The 21231-nt window shown below is 40.2% G+C and overlaps 2 protein-coding genes across 6 annotated transcripts in view; one reads left to right on the top strand and one right to left on the bottom strand.

Moving 5' to 3' along the window:
* Positions 1–7146, bottom strand: part of LOC139628845 (protein lifeguard 1) — a 7770-nt gene extending 624 nt beyond the window's left edge. Inside the window, exons 1-5 of one of the 2 annotated variants that reach the window (XM_071490950.1) lie at positions 7000–7146; positions 4107–4411; positions 2859–3059; positions 2311–2439; positions 1342–1485 (exon numbers count right to left, since the gene is read on the bottom strand). In XM_071490950.1, coding sequence (XP_071347051.1) covers positions 1342–1485; positions 2311–2439; positions 2859–3059; positions 4107–4411; positions 7000–7003 — 783 coding nt within the window. In that variant the 5' untranslated portion in view covers positions 7004–7146. Of the gene's footprint in view, positions 1–1341; positions 1486–2310; positions 2440–2858; positions 3060–4106; positions 4412–6470; positions 6825–6999 lie in introns of those variants that run through there. The other variant, XM_071490951.1, reaches the window with a different exon arrangement.
* On the top strand, positions 6456–21231 carry LOC139628826 (NLR family CARD domain-containing protein 3-like). 4 transcript variants are annotated; one of them, XM_071490909.1, is made up of 18 exons: positions 6456–6593; positions 7426–7576; positions 7850–9772; positions 10232–10405; positions 10857–11033; positions 11673–11846; positions 12414–12587; positions 13632–13805; positions 14169–14342; positions 15284–15324; positions 15604–15666; positions 16157–16236; positions 16772–16827; positions 17787–18001; positions 18178–18455; positions 18868–18981; positions 19090–19231; positions 19413–21231. In XM_071490909.1, exons 2-18 carry the CDS (start codon positions 7449–7451, stop codon positions 19724–19726), a joined length of 4401 nt encoding a protein of 1466 aa, XP_071347010.1. In that variant the 5' UTR covers positions 6456–6593; positions 7426–7448; the 3' UTR covers positions 19727–21231. The 4 variants fall into 4 exon arrangements, with proteins under 4 accessions (XP_071347010.1, XP_071347009.1, XP_071347013.1 ...); XM_071490908.1 differs by having other exon boundaries at positions 19410–21231; XM_071490912.1 differs by lacking the exon at positions 12414–12587 and having other exon boundaries at positions 19410–21231.

Genomic DNA, 21231 nt, shown 5'->3' with positions numbered 1-21231 from the left:
AAAATCTTACATAGTAGAAAGGCTGTAGCAGTAAAATGTATCTAGACTAACAAAAGTAAAGGTAAGGCCCCTTTAATAGTTATATTATTATATTATATTTTACTGGACTATTATTACTAATGCATTAATGTGTACAAACAATATTAATATTGCACCTGCTCAAGGTGCTGCTCATTTAAAACAAAATATCATATTTTATAAACTGAATAGTTGTTTTTTATGGTAAATTTAACTAGTAATTACAGCTGTTAAATGAATGTAGGGAAGTAAAAAATGTAATACGCACAAGTACCTTGTAATCGTACTTTTGTGCAGTACTTGAGTAAATATACTTGCGTCATTTTCAACCATTCCTAGCTCACTGTGACACTGTTGTGGGACAGCTGAATACAGCTGAATAGACGTTGTTAATGTTGTTCGTGACACTTTGCCTGCTGTGACAAGGCAACATGGCTGCTGTCAAAAAGCTGATTACAGTGTGACCTGTATGTTGTTTTATTGACATTATTTTGACAGTGAGTAGAGATTAATTAAAGTGTCTTCTCTCAAAGTCTGTTTCTTGTGTCGGTTTAAATGTTATTGCTGCTGATCGAAGCTTGTATCCCTTACACAGTAGTTCCTGGAACATAGATGGTTTCTCACTTACTCAGATGAAAACCTATCAATCTAACTTAGAGTCCAAATTCTGACTGTGACTTTTATGCTCTGCAGAGTCCCTTAAAAGTTCACAGCGGTCCTTTACATGTACACTTCTTTCTGCAAACAGAACATCACATTTTATATGTGATGACTGCTCACTGTCAAAATAATGTAAATTAGACTATATTCATCTTCTGTAATCATCTTCTTTACAGCAGATGTGCAAAAATTGCTGTTGTGCAGCTCCACACCTGACAGTGATGACACTGAAAATGAAGTGAAACTGTCCACTTTGACGCCACAGTGAACCTCACACTTTCTCACAGAAGAAGGATTCATCGCTGCAGGGTCAGACCAAGTCCGCCATCAGTTCCTTCCCCAAAAAAAGCCCTGAGAAAGTAGTTCTTTGTGCCTGCCATTTACAGTAACTTTTGCTCTGGCTATAGCAGCTTTAAACTGCTCTTTACAGCCAAGTGTAAACTGTAGCAAAAACTTTAACATAATTAATTATTGACCATGAAAATGGTATTAAATTGCATTTAATGTGCTGTTTAAAGGGTCTTATATAAAAATACATTGATTTATTCCTTGTATTCCTGTTTAATAATAATGGAAGTTCTGTGTAAGTCTAGTTAATGTGTCATCCCATTAGATAGGAGTATTATGATCATGGTAAATGTAATTTTTTCTTTTTTCCCATACCAGTGCATAGAGCAGAGCTCCCAGACATCCGTAGACAATATCAAGCATGTGGGAGTAGTAGAAGGTGGAGAAGATCCCAAACATGAGCAGGTCCACAGCCAGAACCAGCCCAATACCATGACAAACAGTGAAATCATAACGAGTCTGCAAATAACACAGAAAAACATTACCGGTAGTAATTCATTTCGTTATTACATTCTCTATTCATTGAATAATACAGCTGCTTTTATTTTTTTCAAATCTGTGCAACAAAGTTCTTTAGAAATATGAAAAATATATTTTATTTTCTTATTTTAATTTTCACTCTAACTATAGTACAATAGTACAATACACTAATAGCACAGTCTCAGGTGAATGCTGCATTCTACAGCAGAAAACCTTTGACTCTTAAATCATATAATAATAAAATAGAATGTGTTTTTGAGTCCAGATTGGGCTCTAGCCTCAGTATCTTAGATAGGATTTGTATAATTTCCTAAATTGAAAAGGTTCAGTAGAACTTGTAATTGTTCTGCTCTTCTGTCCAAAGTATAACTGTTGTTTACACAGTTCATACTTGAACTAATAGCAGCTGTAATAGAGTACACATTTAGATGGAGCTGTAACTGCTAATGCTTTTAATATTTAATTAAGCTGTAAAGTATTTTTTCCATCAATCTATTAATTGTTTAGTCCACAAAAAGTCACAAAATGTTGGTCAACAATCCAAAACTGTTCACCATGGCATTAAAAAAGAAAACCAGCTGATCTTTAAATTTCAGAAGTTGGAACCAAATTTTTTTTTAAAGAAAATGAAGTGATTATCAAAGTAGTTAGCATTAAATTTCTGACATGTTGCAACATGTATCGTTTTAATATCAGGTATGAATTTTCTTTAAAAGACACAGTTGAGTGCAGGAACAGATCATGTGAGGTGCAAACAGGAGACATTCTGAGACTGAGCTCTTTGGCTGAGCCTGGTTGACTAACCTGTGCTGAGAAAGCGATGATTGCCAGAGAAATAGCCAGCGTCACCCCCATCGTGATGACCACAGCAGTGGTCCTGTGGAAGGAGGCTATGGTTCCCACCATGTATGACAAGCTCAGGGTGACCACAACCTGTAGGCACGAAATAAAGCTTATTAAATATGACATCATTTGAAAATCTTTTTTCCCCTCTCTGGCTCATTATAACCATCAGTCATTTATGTTCTGTTTTAAATACTTATTGTCTTATTGAAAACCACATTCAAGTGCAGACTGTTGGCAGTGTTCATACCATACTCTGTATAGTGTATTTACAAAACAGGAAGAGCCTGTCAAACTTCAACATACCAACAAAACCACAACCAAGAAGCAAACTGGGATTTTCAGCTTTTCTCAAAAAACATCCGGTTGTCTAAGAGAGGTCTGCATGTTGAGCAAAACCAAGCATTTGATACTCAGATGGTCTTTCATTTCGTAATAAGAGTTAACTCTAGAATTTAAGATGCCCATTAGACACTTGAGTGTTTTTTGCTCCTGCGTTTGTAACCCACCAGTCCCACAATGTTCCAGGGGTGACGGCGACTGAAGGACTTGCAGCAGCTGAGGCTGAAGGTGACCACAAAAAAGATGATGACGGAGGTGATGTAGGGCCACAGGTTGATCTGCACCGCGCGTTTGACCACGTTGGAGAAGGTGAACACACACACCACGCTGAAGGTGAACAGCAGCTGCAGAGTCAGGATGCTGAACACCTGCACAGGGAGAGGAAACAAGGGTAAGATTTATTACTGAATGAACTGCACAGTAAGCCCCTTTAAAATGACACGTGATTCGTGACGGTTTATGGATAGGGAAATACTTTCATGCCCAAGCATTTACTAAGCTGATCAAACAACTTAATCAGAAAGAATGTATGATTATTAATGTACTTTCCAGCTGGAACAAGACATGAATCAACTCTCCCCAAACTCCTCTTGACTAGGGATGAACTGATCTCACTTTTTTTCACCTGATACCGATTCCAGTGCCTCAGCTTGGGGTATCTGCCAATACCAAGCACTGAAAATGAAAATCAGTATAATCTGCTGTGATTGGAATCATTTTTTTAATGTAAAATAACATCATGCTAGAGATTACTGCGTTGGTTGCTCTTTGTGCCTGAATGAAAGTAACTGATGGGCAGGGCAGATCAGATCGGTATCGCCCCCATGCTTGACAAGCTTTGATATGTTCTGCACAGTGGAATAATCACGATATTTTAGTAATCAGAGAGACCGTCTCATTTAGGTCTTGCACCAGAAATGATGCATTATTCTGTTATCATCACCTTAAAGTGAAACATTGCTTCATGAATGTTTTTTTGAATTAAGGTGATTTTATGTTTTTCATTCCCTTTTTACATGTTGCATATGTCTATAAGTAACTTTTCTTTCTCATGTTGATTTACTTTAATAGTTTTTAGGAGCTTAAGGAGGGAAAAGTATCCATTTATTTACTGAAAAGGCAAAGACTGGGGCAAAGTCTAGAAAAAAATGATATTGTCTTGCAGAAATATATTTTTTCTGCTTTATTATCCTGTTAACAATCTTACAATTCTGGGATTTTTTCTGCAACTTCCGAACAGAGTCCCCGAGCGAGGCTGGGAAATTCCAGTGTAGGATAACATTTCAAGACATGAACACACCAAATACTGCAGTAAAACGTAATGTTACAGTAAGATTATTTGTCATCAGTCATATGATTTTTGAATAAATGCAGATATTCCTGAAGTCAGTAGCCAAAAGAATGAGAACACAAACCTTTCTAACAAACCCTCTTCTCACTGTCTTGTCATCAAAAGCAGACGAGGCTATAGGGGGAGTCATATCCGACGGGGCCTCTGGGCTAATGTCGGGAAACGACTCATGCCCAGTGCCAGGCTGATCGATGCAAGTCATCTCAGTTTTGGGTGGGGAGTACATTGCTGGGTCTGCAGGGTAGGGTGGAGATTGTTGCTCTTGGTGGAAGTCTGGTGGTGGTGGTGGGTAGGGCATATCAGAGCCAGGAGCGTCCTGCATCTCTTTGGGTGTGATGGGTTCGGCTGTATCCGACATTATGGAGGAAACTGGGAGCCAGAGACAATGAGAAGCAGAAGTGGGCAGTTCCTTGTTTACATTATTACAGATGGGACTGAAAGTTCTTGTTTTGTCAGATCAACAGCACAACACTCAAGAAAATTCAGTTCATAATGATATAAAACAGAGAAAATCAGGTTATTAAGTTAAGTTAAGTTTTTGCTTATATTACTTAATTGATTATTATCAAAATAGTTGCTCAGTCAACCAGTGGTTGCAGCTCTATGTTTCCACTGGTCCATTTCAGTAACTGTTTTTGATACATTATAAAGATGGAAATTACTTTGGTTGATATTGTCAACAAGGTGTAATCCTGAGTGTAAGTACACTGAGACCATGTTGTACATTCATTCAGTCACCAATGATAAAAGAATGTAGAGAAACAACAGAACGTCTCCTAATTTCCTGTCTTTTACTGTCAGTTTGACTTCACTTTTTGGTAACTGTACTAGTTTACATCAGGTGTGAATTTTTAAACTCACCAGATTTATTACATAAGAGCACAAGAAACATTAGGAAACAAAATTACTGAATTTTCTAGATTTGGAAACACTGTAGCAAGCTGTAGTTCCACTTTCAGATGAAATAGCAGGCCTTTTTCACAACTGACATTTTGACTTAGACAAACACAAATGTTACTTATAACTATAAAAATGGCTCTGTTCTAAGCCACCAAAGGAGGTGCTGGAATGTAATTCAGCCATCATGAAGTTTATTATTTACACCCGTGTTTTTTCTCGTGTGACATGTTGGACTGTCCGCAATGAAAAAAGGCAGACAAATGTAGTACTATAAGTACTGTGTATTACTGTACTATGTGACCCAGGTCCGAGCCCTTAACAATATTGAGACACTTTTTATTTTAATGATAATGATGGAAGATTCAGGACTGAACTGAGAGAGGGGAAGCTCAATTTTTCTTTTTTGTTTGACGGGGGAGAGATCACTCACATAACAGTCCCTGTCATTGGTTTATCACATTTATAGGCCTAAATAGAAAAATAATGCTTTTAAAGATCATTTGTTTAATACAATTTAAAAAATTACTTCTATTTTTTTTTTTGTTTTGATGTTCTTTTAGCTAGATTAATCAAGTACAACACTTATTCCCTCTGATTAATTACAAGGAGTTCAGAAGATCCATTGTTACAGATATCCCTGCTGCACCTGCTTCTCCCTTAATTACACACAAAAAATGTGAAGTACACATATTTGTATCTAGCATTTTAGTGTGTGTCTTTACTGGCAGGTGTTTCAATGGTTCAATATATTTCTTGTGATATGGGTGAAGAGACATTAAAATAAACAAACTAAATAAATAAAATGCGGTTTTGATGAAGTTATAACACTAATTAATACAAGCAAATGAAAATGCAGTCGGGTAAACAGTAGGGTATTTGTTGTCATACACAGTAGTTTAGTTCTGTAATAGAGAATAAAGACAATGATCTTACCTTTTCTGCACTTGTGTCAGTGAACAACAACAATCCTACACCACACAGGGCAGACTGAGCAGGTTTTGAGAGCACCTCTGGGGTGGTGATGGGTGTCACTTACTATTACAGACCTGTGGTGTAGTGTTTCATTTCCTTTAGGGTTAAGCTGATGAAAATAATTTCCTGTCTGGCAGTGTGGAGTTGCCACCCTTACTTAAGACCAGGTCAAAGGTCGTCAAAGCGGGGGACGTCCAAAGAAAGTGCAGTAGGCCTATTTTTTTTATTGTTTCTATAATGAGCTGCTGGATATTTTCGTTGTCACATTTTGCCAAAACATAAAATTAATTTTAAAAAAGGCAAAAAAAAAAAAAAGGGGGGGGGGGGGGGGGGGGCTTTTTTTTTTTTTTTTTTTTTTTAACATTCTTATCTAATTTGTCATTGAAAAATGTAGGAACCATATTTGCGTCAGCTGTTGCCCAACAGGATTTGTTATTGCAGTAATAAGTATGGTGCAGCCTGCTTCCAGAAAGGTTCAGAGATACTGAGATTAATCCGCGAAACGTCTGCTAAACAGTGATTGCTCAAACTGTCGGCGGTCACATGTTCAACTCACAGGTTCAACTCCAGCAGCGGCGCAGAAAACACGGGCCTCCAGTGGGCTGCGAAACAGCAACTGCAGGGGCGTTTTGACTGAGTTGGCCAAGCTGTGAGAGGTTTCTCCAGACAGAAGAACCCAGTGAGTTATTCCCACGTTGCTTTCAACCTTTCGACACATTTCATGTTGAACTAACCGAGCTGTGAGCGCGGATTAATTTCCGGTTACATTGTCGCTGATGTACTTTCCAAATATCCATTTTTGTTCCCGTTTACCAGCTCAGTTGCATTGTAAAAGCAACTCGCCTGCAGGGATCAAGACAGTTTTTCTGAAGCGCAAACAACTATAAAATTAACATAATCAGACTTAAATCAGACTTAAAACACCTATAGTACAGTTTAGAAACTTACCTTGAGCGTAAAATACTTACTTTAAACACCACATTTCTTGCATGTAATTTCTAATATTACTTTAAAATATTCATTTGATAACCTATGATTCTGATTTGTTGTATTTACACCTCATAACTTACCCAACAGTCTCTTACCCATTTATTAGTGATGTAGAAACTTTGCATGCAGTTGTTTCATTTATGACCTGAAGCCTCATTTAACACAGTGCTCACTATGGTGATGCCATTAGAAATAATGAGCAGCCAAATCACAAGCAATCATGTGCAGCTGCCATAGTACAAATATTACTGACATATTGCAGCATTTGGTGCTACAGGTGAATCTGATAAGGATTCTTACATCTCCTTAGGTCAAGTGATATTTTGTGTCTTTCAGTTGGTGGGGGTCTGTTGTCTGAAAATCCATAGTTGGCTGTTGGATATTTGGAATTACAAATAGAAGCTGTTTATTGATATAATATCATATAATAATAATTAAAGTTGTGTAAATGGAGTTAATAACACTTTCTATTACACCTCCCCTAATTGTGGTTATTGTGTATCTGTCTCCAATGTCACAAGTTTACCCCTTAGACTGACTGAAGATGAGTGATTTGGAGAAAGAGGAAGACAGGGCAGAGTCTGCAGTATCCGGCCGTTGGTCTATGAAGAGTGAATGCTCCACAGAAGATCACTCAGGCTTCAATAATGAACCAGGACCCTCAGACACAAAGTAAGACACTGTTTTTACTGTATGCAGAACAGATTGGATATGAGTAGGGTTGTCTCATCCCTTTTCAAATCTAAATAGTTTTTTGCTTTCAGTTACAACTCAAAGGCTTAACAGAGACTTTTTGTTGGCTATAAAGTCAGAAAAAGTGAAGTGCTAATCTTTCATGTTGGCAGCCTGCAGCTCCAACTGGAAAATGGTAGCAGAAGTAGCGAAGCAGGAGATATGAAATGACAACAGTTTTCTGTTTAAAAAGAAAAGTGTTCATCTCCACAGAGAGAGGACGAGGAGTGGCGCTTCTGTGGAGGAGCAGTTGTCCTGCTGTTCCTGTCTCTCAGGAGATGGTGCTCTGCAGGAGGTTCTAGATGGACATAAGGTGAGTCTGCGGTGGAGCTGTGAACATGTGACTGAAGGAACTGATGAAACAGGAAGTGGAACCCTCCTCAGCAGGATCTACACTGAGCTCTACATCACAGAGGGACAGAGTGAAGAGGTTAACACCCAACATGAGGTGAGGCAGCTTGAGACAGCTTCCAAGATGGAGGCCCTCAACGACAGTCCAATCAAGTGCCACGACATCTTTAAAGCCTTACCCGACCAACAGAGACACATCAGAGTGGTTCTGACGAATGGTGTTGCTGGCGTTGGGAAAACTTTCTCAGTGCAGAAGTTCACTCTGGACTGGGCAGAGGGCTTGGAGAACCAAGATATCAACCTGCTGATTCTGCTTTCATTCAGGGAGCTGAACTTAATCAGAGACGAGCAATACAGTCTTCTCAGTTTGCTCCATGTCTTCTGTCCAGCATTACAGGAGGTCACAGCAGAGCAGCTCGCCGTCTGTAAGGTTCTGTTCATCTTTGACGGCCTGGATGAAAGCAGACTTTCACTGGATTTCACCAACAGGGAGGTTGTGTCTGACGTCACACAGAAGTCATCAGTTGAGTTGCTGCTGACGAACCTCCTCCAGGGCAAGCTGCTTCCCTCGGCTCTCATCTGGATAACTTCCCGGCCTGCAGCAGCCAATCAGATCCCTTCCACATGTGTTGACAGGGTAACAGAAGTACGAGGCTTCACTGACGCCCAGAGAGAGGAGTATTTCAGGAGGAGATTCAGCGATGAAGAGCTGTCCAGCAGAACTATCTCACACATCAGGACGTCCAGGAGCCTCCACATCATGTCTCAAATCCCAGTCTTCTGCTGGATCATTGCTACTGTAATGGAGCACATGTTGACTACAGACCAGAGAGGAGAGCTGCCCAAGACCCTGACTGACCTGTACTCACGCTTTCTGCTGGTTCAGACAAAGAGGAAGAAACACAAGTATGATCAGGGACATGAGACCAGTCCACAGGAGCTGATAGAGTCTGACAGGGAAGTTCTTCTGAAGCTGGGGAGGCTGGCGTTTGAACATCTGGAGAAAGGAAACATCATGTTCTACCAAGAGGACCTGGAGCAGTGTGGCCTGGATGTCACAGAGGCCTCGGTGTACTCAGGACTCTGTACTGAGATCTTCAAGAGAGAGAGCGTGATTTTCCAGAAAACAGTGTACTGCTTTGTCCATCTCAGCATTCAGGAGTTTCTGGCTGCAGTCTACATGTTCCACTGTTACACCAACAGAAACACAGAGGTACTGAAGGCTTTCCTTGGAGAAGACTACAAAGACAGTGACTCCAACCCACAGTCTTCTCTCAAGAAGATTTATAAGATTTTTGGAAACAAAGATAGCCGTCACCCATCTCTGGATGTCTTCCTGAGGAGAGCCATGGAGAAATCCCTTGAAAGTAACAATGGCCACCTGGACCTGTTTGTTCGCTTCCTTCATGGCCTCTCTCTGGAGTCCAACCAGAGAATCTTAGCAGACCTGCTGGGTCAGACAAAGAACAGTCCAGAAACCATCAAGAGAGCCATCAACAACCTGAAGACGATGAACAGAGATGATATCTCTCCCGACAGAAGCATCAACATCTTCCACTGTCTGATGGAGATGAACGACCACTCAGTACATCAGGAGATCCAAGAGTTCCTGAAGTCAGAGAACAGATCAAAGAAGGAACTCTCTGAGATCCACTGCTCAGCTCTGGCCTACATTCTGCAGATGTCAGAGGAGGTTCTGGATGAGTTGGACCCGAAGAAGTACAACGCCTCATTGAATGGACGGCGAAGACTGATCCCAGCTGTGAGGAACTGCAGAAAGGCTCAGTAAGTCCTGACATGAGTGTTATGATTACTGATTAGTAGATCAGATTAGTAGTTTAGTCAAACACTTCAAATTTGGCACAAACGTTCACTCTGACTCAAGGATGAACTGATTAGATTTTGGGTCAAGGTCAGTGTGACCTCACGAAACACTTTTTAGCCACTGCTCAAGACTTCACACAGCAATTATGACAAAATTTCACACCAATGGTTAATATTTCATATGACTTTGGATAAATGGGGATATAATCTGAAACTAGTCAGAGTAGGGGGGGGGCATACAACTGTGAGGCAATCATTCTAGTTTTTCTTCTTGAGATGTTAGATTTTGGTGGATTTTTCAGTTGGTTGTGGTCATTGCTGATCAAATTACATGTTTTGTTATCATATGCATTGAGAGTATTTTTTATACCAAATTGTCTGATTTTATTGTAACCGATTTTATATATTCTCTACTCACAGACTTACTGATTGTGGACTTTCAGAGACTCACTGTGAAGTTGTGGCCTCAGCTCTGAAGTCTAACCCCTCCCATCTGAGAGAGCTAGACCTGAGGAGAAACAACCTGCAGGATTCAGCAGTGGAACGGCTGTGTGCTGGACTGGGGAGTCCAAACTGTAGATTGGAGAGTCTGAGGTCAGTTCACTGGCTGGAGCTATTGCAGTTTTTTGTATATATATATTTCAAATCTTTTAAGCTTCACTTTTTCATTGGTTCATACCTTCTGTATGAGGTTTTTACAAATATAAGCTGGGGAAGAGAATGGACTCTCGTAGGCACTGCAAAAAGAGTAGTAGCGGTAGAAAATGTAAATAGCTTTTCTCTTAAAATGAGAAACTTCATGAAAATCAAACTTCATTTCATTTGGTACTAGTCTTACATGGTAATGTTTTCATCTGAAAATGACCAAAGCTGCATCTCTCTTCAACAAACAAATATTGCACCTGACTAAAGTCACATAAGTGGCTGATTGCCAGTGGCTGAGGTGACAACTCATCCTACTCTTAGAGAAACATCAATTGATGAAGATATATCTGATTGGATTTTGAATGGTTTTATCTATATGAACATTTTATTCTTTATTCAGAATGAGTGGCTGCAGTTTGTCAGAGACCAGCTGTGCCTCTCTGGTCTCAGCTCTGAAGTCCAACCCCTCCCACCTGAGAGAACTGGAGCTGAGAGGAAACTGGACCCTGCAGGATTCAGGAGTAAAGCTGCTGTGTGATTTTCTGGAGAGTCCAGACTGTAGACTGGAGACTCTGAGGTCAGGGCCCTGACTGACAATTACTATTGTAGATCTTTTATGTTTTATTTACCATTTAACATAGTTTACATACGGTACATACATAACTTACATTAATAAAGTCATAAGTTCCCTTTGTCTACAATTTCCTTTTTCATATTCGACTGAATGTAGTCTGCATTTGCAAAAGTCTGTTTCTTAGATCAATGGCAGAAAATGTCAACTGTTTTTTAAGTAAATTATTGTTTATATCATTTTTTCCAAAGAGTTACACATTTATTTTAAATTAAATATGTTTTAGATTGATTAAGTTTGCTGTCTGAAGTAGAAATTGTTTAATTTTTTCCATTCGTTTCAATATGTTTTCAGTAGTAATGTCTTTTTATACATATTGGTCCCTCTGAACAGACACACACATAGAGTACACGGCCTATTTTCAATATTGATATACGCTATCAATTGTTCGTCTAGTTACAGACTTGACTGAGGTCAGCAACACGTTGTGAATCTGTGTTGAGGTGTATGAATGTTGTGGTGACATTATGATGATCCACAATAACAGAAAGTCACTCTGCTAATATTAGAGAATAACTCATTGATTGAGAGATATTTAATTGGATTATAAATGATTTTTATCCACATATTTTCTTATTCATTCAGATTGAGGTGCTGCACTTTGTCAGAGATCAGCTGTGCTTCTCTGGTCTCAGCTCTGAAATCCAACCCCTCCCACCTGAGAGAGCTGGAGCTGAGTAGAAACAACCTGCAGGATTCAGGAGTGAAGCTGCTGTGTGATTTTCTGGAGAGTCCAGAGTGTAGACTGGAGACTCTGAGGTCAGGGCCCTGACTGACTGTGACTGCTGAAGATCTCATATCTTTAAACTTGCCTTATCTCATCTAAGACCAAGAATTATTATTTCAGTTTCAGTTCATTTCATGAATCACGTCTTTTGATTTAAATCACATCTTCAGAACTCACACACTTCAGTTAGTTAGTCAAAATTATTGTTTGAAGAAACTGAAATTTACCTGCTGAATTTTTCTTCTCAGTTAACTGTCAGAACTATTGTGTGTGCACTAAAATTGTGTGTTTTTGTGTGTGTGTGTCTGTGTGTTGATCTTTAACACAAGCAGAGTTGAAATTAAGTCATAGAGTTGAATTTACTTGTTAAATGTGTTAAGGAGGAAAAGCTAAAAATACCACACTGTTGGTTTCAGTCCAATTACTGCAATTAATATTATTATTATTATTATTATTATTGATGTGTATAGTAGGCTGACATCATGATGATCCACAATAACAGAATGACAAAGTCACTCTACTAATTTTAGATAGTAACTCATTGATGAAGAGATATCTGACTGGATTATAAATGATTTTTATCTACATGTTTTATTCAGATTGGATGACTGCAGTTTGTCAGAGATCAGCTGCGCTTCTCTGGTCTCAGCTCTGGAGTCCAACCCCTCCCACCTGAGAGAACTGGAGCTGAGTGAAAACAAGCTGCAGGATTCAGGAGTGAAGGAGCTGTGTGGTTTTCTGGAGAGTCCAGACTGTAGGCTGGAGACTCTGAGGTCAGGTCTCTGCTGTAGATCTTAGACCTTTAATCCACAACTGAACCAACTGAACCAATTTATCATTTTTATTTGGCAGGTGTTTATATGTCTGTCTGTCAGATTCTGTTAATGCAACAGTGTTGAAACTGTGTAACATACAGTCACAAAGCTTTACAGGTGTGTAATTGAAATCAAAATGAAGGTTTAACAAGCAAAGGCACTGCAAGCAGGAGTGCAAGAAGTAGGTAAGAGCAAGGGCCCCCACACTTTACGCCCCTGGCGTAACTCGCACATCACTGTACCCTAGTGTCAGTGACCATCTTGCTATGGGATCAACCAGCTGCTACGCCGTCAACATGTTGACGTTCTGAGTACTCAGTAGTTATTACTACATTATTACCAGCTGCATAAGCATGACTGTATATTTTTCACCCTGTCTGTGTGTGTGTGTGTGTGTGTGTGTGTGTCATCATGGCAAAATGTGGTCCTGGAGAAACCCACTTTATTGGGTATAACCATAGAAGCAGTTTTGAGTACTTTTTCTGTCTGTCTGTCTCTCTCTCTCTCTCTCTCTGTCTGTTTTCCTGTGGACAAATTTTGTCAACACAAAAGTGTCACAACCATGCAAGATACAGTCATGAATCTTGTGTAGTTGAGATCAAAATGAAGGGCGAATTCAAAGAAGGGTGTGGTCCAATGCAGGAGTGGTGAACTACTGACGGACGTTGTGGATCACAAGATGATTTCTTGTTACATGTGAACTTTTTATTGTAACATATATCAGGTTTTCTTCTCTTATCTAAGACAAAGAATGATTGCTTTGGTTATTTGTATATATTATTAATTAATATATTAAATATATTATATAATAAATATAAATATGTTATTAATTTCTGTTTTATGTGAGTTGAGTGTGTTGTCATGAATAATATCTGCTCATTTAAATCAAACCTTCAGAACTCATGTTCTTTGTCACTCTACTCATGTCAGGGAATAACTCATTGATTAAGACATATCTGATTGGATTATAAATTATTTTTATCTACATTCTTATTTATTCAGACTGAGTGGCTGCTGTTTGTCAGAAATCAGCTGTGCTTCTCTGGTCTCAGCTCTGAAGTCCAACCCCTCCCACCTGAGAGAGCTGGAGCTGAGTGGAAACAAGCTCCAGGATTCAGGAGTGAAGGAGCTGTGTGGTTTCCTGGAGAGTCCAGAGTGTAGACTGGAGGTTCTGAGGTCAGGGCCCTGAACGACCGTTATCTTTTATAAGACTAAGACTTAGTCCTTCAGTTTCAGTGAATTTCATGAATAATGTCTGTTCATTAAAATTAAACCTTCGGAACTCACACATTCCCAATCATAGTTCCTGACACTCAGGGGACTAATGTTTTCTAAAGAAACTGTAGAAAATGTCCAGTGTTGGTTGATTTTAATCACAACAATACACAGAAGATCCACAGAATTAATATTTGTACAAAGAAACTCATTAAATTCATTTGCTGAAGAAAGAAATATTTTTTTCAGTTCATTTCAGTTAACTGTCAGGGCCTATGTGTGTGTTTTGATCTTAAACACATCAAGCATATGTTTTTTTTTCAGACTGAGTGGCTGCAGTTTGTCAGAGATCAGCTGTGCTTCTCTGGTCTCAGCTCTGAAGTCCAACCCCTCCCACCTGAGAGAGCTGGAGCTGAGAGGAAACAAGCTCCAGGATTCAGACCTGAAGGAGCTGTGTGAGCTTGTGGAGAGTCCACACTGTAGGCTGGAGACTCTGAGGTCAGTAGAGGGTTGGAGTCAGTCCATGTTTCCTGTAAATCTCCAACCTACTGAGATGCTGCTTTCCTCAGTGAAGCTGTCAGAGGAGAATGGTGAGAGAGAGAGGGAACGGACAGCCAATCAGATATCAATAATCAAGAATATATTAGGAATACCGACAGCCTGTCTAATAAAGCCAGATGATTGTCAGTCAGTCAAGTTCGAGTTTAACTTCGGCTTTTCATTCTAAGAGATGCTCGTTCACTTTGTGTTTTGGTAGATCACCATGGTAACAGGGCCAGTTCAATATAATAATCAATGCTGCATAGCTAACCTGCAGGATCAGTTCAGGGCTTTATGAACAGCCAGTGAGCTCTCTGGAAACCCATCATCACTATTCAGTATATATGTATTTATTTAATGTAAATATGAATCTAAATGTTATCAGTATCCAACTTATTTCAAATATTCTTTCTTTTTTAATTCAGTGTTCGTTTTCAGTCGTTTAAAACTGTTATTATACATTTTCTTTATCATAAATTGTAAATATAAAAGCAACAAAGCTGCGTATGTGAAAATAATTCTGAAAAAGAATACTGCACTGTACTGTTTAGAAACAGAGAGAGATGCAAGAGGGTATGATGACTCCTTGTAGTATTGCTTTTTGTTTTCTAGAGATCTGATTGGTTGAGAGACAGGTCGTTTATACATTTTTATCTGATCCTTTAAACCTAACCTGGCTGGTTGCCATGGTGATACCATGGTGCCATGCGTGAAGGTGAGACTGTAAAGCTTGGGTTGATTTCAAAGTTCACTGGCTAACCTGCTAATCAGGCTCATTGATACAGGATCAGTTAATATTCAGATGGTGATCAGCTTTAGGTTCACTCAAGCTGACTCAAACAAAATCTGATGGTTTTCCACTCACTTTGTAACTGTTGTGGTTGTGTTTGTTCCCACAGGGTCAACAACAGGGTAATTAAAGCTTCCAGAGACAAAACATGTGAGTACTGAAACAGTGTCTGGGATTCGTTAATCCGTTGTTAGTAAAATGAGCGCGTGCTCATGTCATCACTAAAATATTTATAAATTACATCTTGGTTCAAGCTCTGGACAAGATAAAGATACGCTGATTATTTGACTCACTACAGATGAGAAAATATAACACTCAGTATTTTTCTGAGCGTATATTTCTGTCTAAAATAAGTATGATATTTTTTCATGTTTTCTATAAAAAGTTTTCCAAACAAAGCACAATACATGATTTTTTTCTTATTCTCAGTGAGCGTGCAGCGTGCTACTGAAGAAGATTTGTGCTCAGAGAATTCACCATCATCAAATAAAGGTAAGAAATCAGATCATTTTGATGAAGACGTTTGCGCCTGTTTATGGCCTGTGTGTTTGTGAGGAATCTATATGTTGTTTTCATTAAAACAGACTTTCAGCTGAAGTATCGCTGAAGATCTGTGATCCATAGCTATAAATAAGCCTGACTACATCCTTGTGTCAATGTAAGACACTAAAATACCTAAAACAAATGCACTGCTGACATGGAGGAAAAGCTCATAAGCATTCTCTCCAGATTTTATATTTTCTACAGTGCAGCTTCTGTATATCAGAGCCTACTTACAAAAACAACATGTGGCTGCAGTTCCATGTGAGTTTCACTGATTAAAGGCAGCTATAAAACAGCTACATATCCATACTCGCACGTCCACTCCAGTTGATGCACAGACAGTTGGACTCTGCTCACATTCTCTGACTCAAATCTGATGAAGACAGTAACAGTAAGCGCTGATTCCTGACGTCTGCAGTTTGTTCTCTCCTCCCATCAGGTGATGCTGGTGTCAAACAGGAGCCAAACGCAGCAGACACAAAGCTGGATGTGTCTGAGGACGACACAAAGCTGATGAAGGTGAGAGAAAAACCGTCATATCCCAATTCGAGACAGATTTAAGGGCTCAACACACTTCAAAGAATTCACAAATATCTTTCTCTTCACCCCTTTGTGCAGGTGGAGAAAGAGAAACACATTAAGTGCTTCTTTGGATCAGAAAAAAAAAATGTGTAGATGTTTACATTGTGAGAGAGAGGAGTATCTGAACAATTTGACAATTGAAAAATAATGAACATTTAATTACCTTAAGACACTGTACAGATTTATCCCAGTTGTTATCTTTTAATTTGTCATTTTGAGCACCATGTAAGTTACAATGTCCTTTGTATGAAAATCTCTCCACCCCAGCTCAGCAAGGAAACGCTTTCCAAAGCACAAACAGGAAATTTGGCTCTAAACAGTCTGTAAAATATCCACTTTACTTGCTGATCTCTTTATACTTGTGTTCAATGTGCTTCAGTTCAGTATAAACTGTGTAAGAATATTTGTTTGCTTCACTGAAGACAAGTTGTTTGTAGTAAAACATCTGATGTTGTTCCTTTCTGAATCCCAGCCCCCCACACACTTCACGCCTGAACTTCAAACTGAATCTGCACAAGTCTCATACAGGTAATCGTACAATAAATTAAATTAATGCTGTTTTCAGGCAAATTACCTCCTTCCTCCACAGCGTTCCTCTTTTGAGGTGCAGCAATTTCCTGATGTGCTCGCTGCAGGTTTATCATATGGTGGGTCTCTGTGTATCCTCCTAATTCCCTCAGCTGTGTGTTTTCTTTGCATCCTGGAGCCAAGTGTCCAAAGCTCATGAACTGTCCAAAACCCATGCTGCACATTTGGAAGCTCTAATCAGTGAAAAATGCTGCTGCTGTGTTTCCAGTTTTCACCCTGCTTTTCATGGTCTTCAGCCGGTTTTCTCCGATCGTCACTGAGCAGTTTTGGATGTGAATCTCAGTGATGTTCAATTTAAAGGTTCCCGGTGAAGCCTCTGACCTCTAGTAGTGCTATGGAGCACTTATTTTATGAGTGGGTCCCTGTTTCGTTTGTTTTATGCGTGTGCATATGGACTCGCATGTCACATGGGCAGTGTTGTGCAAGTTCACACAAATTAAACTGGACTTGTTCACGTTCATTTCTTGCATTTTTATAATAAGCTGCTCTGAGCCGCTACCCTTCCATCTCCAGCCCCCAGTCTGTATACTTCTATAGAGTCACAGCCAAGGAACAGCAACAGCTGCAATGTTGGCTCATGGTCTCACCCTTTCTTAATGATTTCTTGTGATCATCATTCACTCGCAGATACTTCAAAAGACTGGTCGGATGCTTCTAGTCGATGTGGCTGGCATTCAGACTTGTTTCTGAGACCCACTGGGCACAATTTGCATCAAAATGTGAAATTTAGTCTCATTGGAATCTGCAATGATTTGTTCTTAAAAGTCCTTCAGATGCTCATATGAACTGGCTTCAGCAGTAGCTGTGTTGGACACCTGACCATAAACTGAATGTCATGCTTGCTGGGTGCCATAAATCCGTGGGCGCATGAAGTGGACTCTGCCCTCTGTGTCCTACAGGTTCAGGTGTCCTGGTCCAGGTGGGTTCCAGTGTACTTCTACTGGGCTGGTGTTTGTTATGGCTCAGGAGGCGGAGCTGCTCTACAGGACCGTCCAGTGGGATGAGAGTCTCCTCCAATCAGCAGGCAAGGCAGCTGCAGGGCCGCTGTTCAGTATCCAGTGTTCTGAGGACGCTGTCTGTCAGCTCCACCTCCCACACTGCGAGACAAAGGATGGTAAGAAAATCATTGTGCTTTGTTAGAGCGACGAAGAAACTCAGTAGAGTTCATTACAGCCACAAACATCTGTGACATATTTCAGTTAACTACCACACAAGCAGTCAGAGGTTTATCTTCACTGCCACTGTAATGAGGCTGACATCAGTAAAACTGATGCGTCTGTGTTTTCACAGCTCTGCTCTCTGAAGGCCTGCTGTCTGTCATCCACATCACTGATGACGGAACGAGCATCCTCGAACCGCTGGAGATCACAGACACTCATGTCATTGTCAAAGTCCCTCATCTCTCTTCCTTTGGCCTAGCCTGGGCTTTGGAGATTTTAGACAGGCTATGGAACAGCATGAAAACAGTAAGCGGCCAGGTTTTGCTGTTCCTCCGACCACCAAACCCCAAAACACAGAAGCAAAACCTCAACGTGTTTCTCCTGCCGAGCAACATCCCTCTGGAAGAGGTAAAGATTTATGAAATGTTGCAGGTTCACTGTCAGTCCGAACTTATCGATATCTCTCAGATGTTCTGATGCATATTCAAAGAGCAGACACTCACGCTTTTTTTTGTTATTTTCTTTGAGAAACTGGACAAAACTCAGGTGATTTAATAAAGATAGACGAGAAAACCAGAACTGTCAGAATGGCAATGCATCAGTGTGTGCATTTGGGCGAGGAAAGGATGTGGTGGTGCTGAGTTTATCTTTTTCTTGTTGTTACCTTTCCTTTCGTCCAGCCCAACATGTCCCTGTCCCAGGAAGGTGGGAGCACATATGAAAGAGAAGATCTGATGATATAAAGCTGGTCTGCTGATTTATCAGTGGGGCTATCCTGAGGATAAACTCTCTAATTTAAAGTGTTCTCGTGTCTTTTAAGGTGAGCGCAAGACAGCGAAATTCGAAGTACATCCAGGCGCCTCCCAAGTGCAAACTCATCAAAGATCAGAGTTACACTGTTCACTGTCTGAAGGCCTATAAGATACAGCCTGAGGTGAGGAGTTCAGATAAAAAGGTTTTGTGACATGCTGACACGATTCATAAAACTGTTGGTTATCTTAAGTTTACTTTGGATACTGACACGGGTGCCACTGGTTTCCAGAGAGAAGATCTTGATCTGGACTTTGGACCAAATTACCACCCCATGTTCGAGATCCGTCTGCCTACAAACACCGAAGAAGTGACCGTAACAATCCGAGACCAGACCAATGCTCATGTCTGGGAGCGTGAAGTTGATCTGACTGGTAAAGTGATGACAACAGCTGTGTGTGTGTGTATGTGTGTGTATGAGCAAATTAAAAAAAATATATATATAGGCTACATATAATATACACACAGCACACACTCACTTACTCATACACTTTGCATGTGGTTGTTGAACACAAGTCTTTTTTCTTGTTCATGTTCCATGTCCTGGTCCAGCAGGGGCTCAGAGCCTCCCGGCAGACAGGGGTGTCCCAACAGGGAGTGTCCCAGCGGAGGAGAAGCTGATGTCTGTTCGGACACAGTTTATCAGCAGAGTGTCTGAACCTGTGCTCCGTAAGCTCCTGGATAAACTCCTGGAGCGCGGGGTGATAACTGATGGTGAAATGGAGTCTGCTGGAGCACTGAACAGGGCAGACAAAGCTCGGGTGGTGATCGACACGGCGCGAAGAAAAGGATCACAAGCCAGTTCAGCTCTGATCACCGCTCTCTGTGAGGAGGACTCATGCCTTTCAACAGAGCTGAACTTGATCTGAAGCAGAAATATTGTGTGTCTCAGGGTGTTTCTGTTTCACACCCACGTGTCTTTATTTAGAGTTTATACTGAGCCTCTGTAAACACTAATCACCTCTGTGCTCCGTCTTCTTCAACAGCTAAAAGTGTTGATCTTAATAAAGGTGAGAGTGAAGAAGTGTGTGTGTGTGTGTGTGTGTGTGTGTGTGTGTGTGTGTGTGTGTGTGTGTGTGTGTGTGTGTGTGTGTGTGTGTGTGTGTGTGTGTGTGTCATGATGATCCAGAGAGGTCGTAGCAGCAGCAGCAGCAGCTTTTGTGTAAAGAGGCTCTGACTGGGTCACGTTACTCTGAAGATGAGAGGAGAGCTTCATCCAGCAGTGACAGAAGAGCTGGAGAGAAGTGCGAGCTCATCAGTGTATCTGGTTTGCTCTGCTGCTGCTGCTGCTGCGGCTCTGTCCTCATTTGATAATTATTGTTTACATGATAAAATCTGTCATTTTACTGCAATGTGAATCACACACAGGCCATTCATTGCTTTGCCCTGCGACTCCATCATGTGGTGTGATGGAGAATTGCAGCTAATTTCCACATATTTGTAAATATCTTTGAGATTGAAATGAGGATGCAGCAGTCTGTCAGCAGGTAAAATGCAATTAAGTTGGTGTCATTTAAAAAAAAAAGTTCTTAAATATATTAATGATTATGTTTTGCAACAGATTGTGCTATTTGTGTTTTTGAGAGTGTGGTGCAGCACCCTGTATGCAGTTATAAAGTTATACAAGTACGTTTAGGTACGATTCTTGAGCATTTTTTAATTCTTTCTCTATGTCTTGGTTCTTATTTAAAATATCTGTGACTATATTCTGTAACAGATTTGTAGAAACTAGTTTCTGTTGGGTGCTCTGAAGTATCAGAATGGGGGATATGCTTAATATCATGCACATTAATGCTGTATGATAATCGTCAGTGCGTTGCTTCACTCATGACTCAGCTGTGGGTTTTGCTTTCTGTTTGTCACTCAGTGAAAAATCTGATTCATCAGTGAAACGCTGTAAAGCTGAAGAAACAAAAGATAACACCCAGAAGGTCAGGACTCACCCTTCATTAAAGTGTTGTGCTGCACAGGAAGAGATGTTTTCATTTTTGTACAGAACAGATGATTAAAAACCATGCAGTGTATGATCCCACGTTTCAGGCAGCACATTCAGTTTATTTAAATGTCCTGGAGCTTTTGCTTTCCCATGCTTGAATTGTTGTAGATCAGACAGAAGTGCAAAAACAGAACTTAGATGAAAGGATTTAGACTTTTTTAAATCATAGTTTTGATGATGTTCTTATAGTTGATAGCTGTCAGTGAAGAGAGACAGAAAAACATGAGGAAGTGAAGAGGATGACGTGCAACAGAGACCCAAAGCTGGTCTGTGGTCAGTGTTGTCTTTGTCCAGACTCGGGCGTGTGTAGAGGGCAGGGTCATGAGTGTTAATTGTGTATCAGCCAAGACTCTCCATGAATAAACCTGACAGCTACGA

The sequence above is a fragment of the Trachinotus anak genome, unplaced genomic scaffold (genome assembly GCF_046630095.1).
Source record: "Trachinotus anak isolate AG129_WGS33_773 ecotype Australia unplaced genomic scaffold, CSIRO_AGI_Tana_v1 ptg000012l, whole genome shotgun sequence".
In the NCBI taxonomy this organism is placed as follows: domain Eukaryota; kingdom Metazoa; phylum Chordata; class Actinopteri; order Carangiformes; family Carangidae; genus Trachinotus; species Trachinotus anak.
The sequence above is the reverse complement of the archived record's forward strand: the minus strand, read 5'-3'. Positions and strand labels throughout refer to the sequence as shown.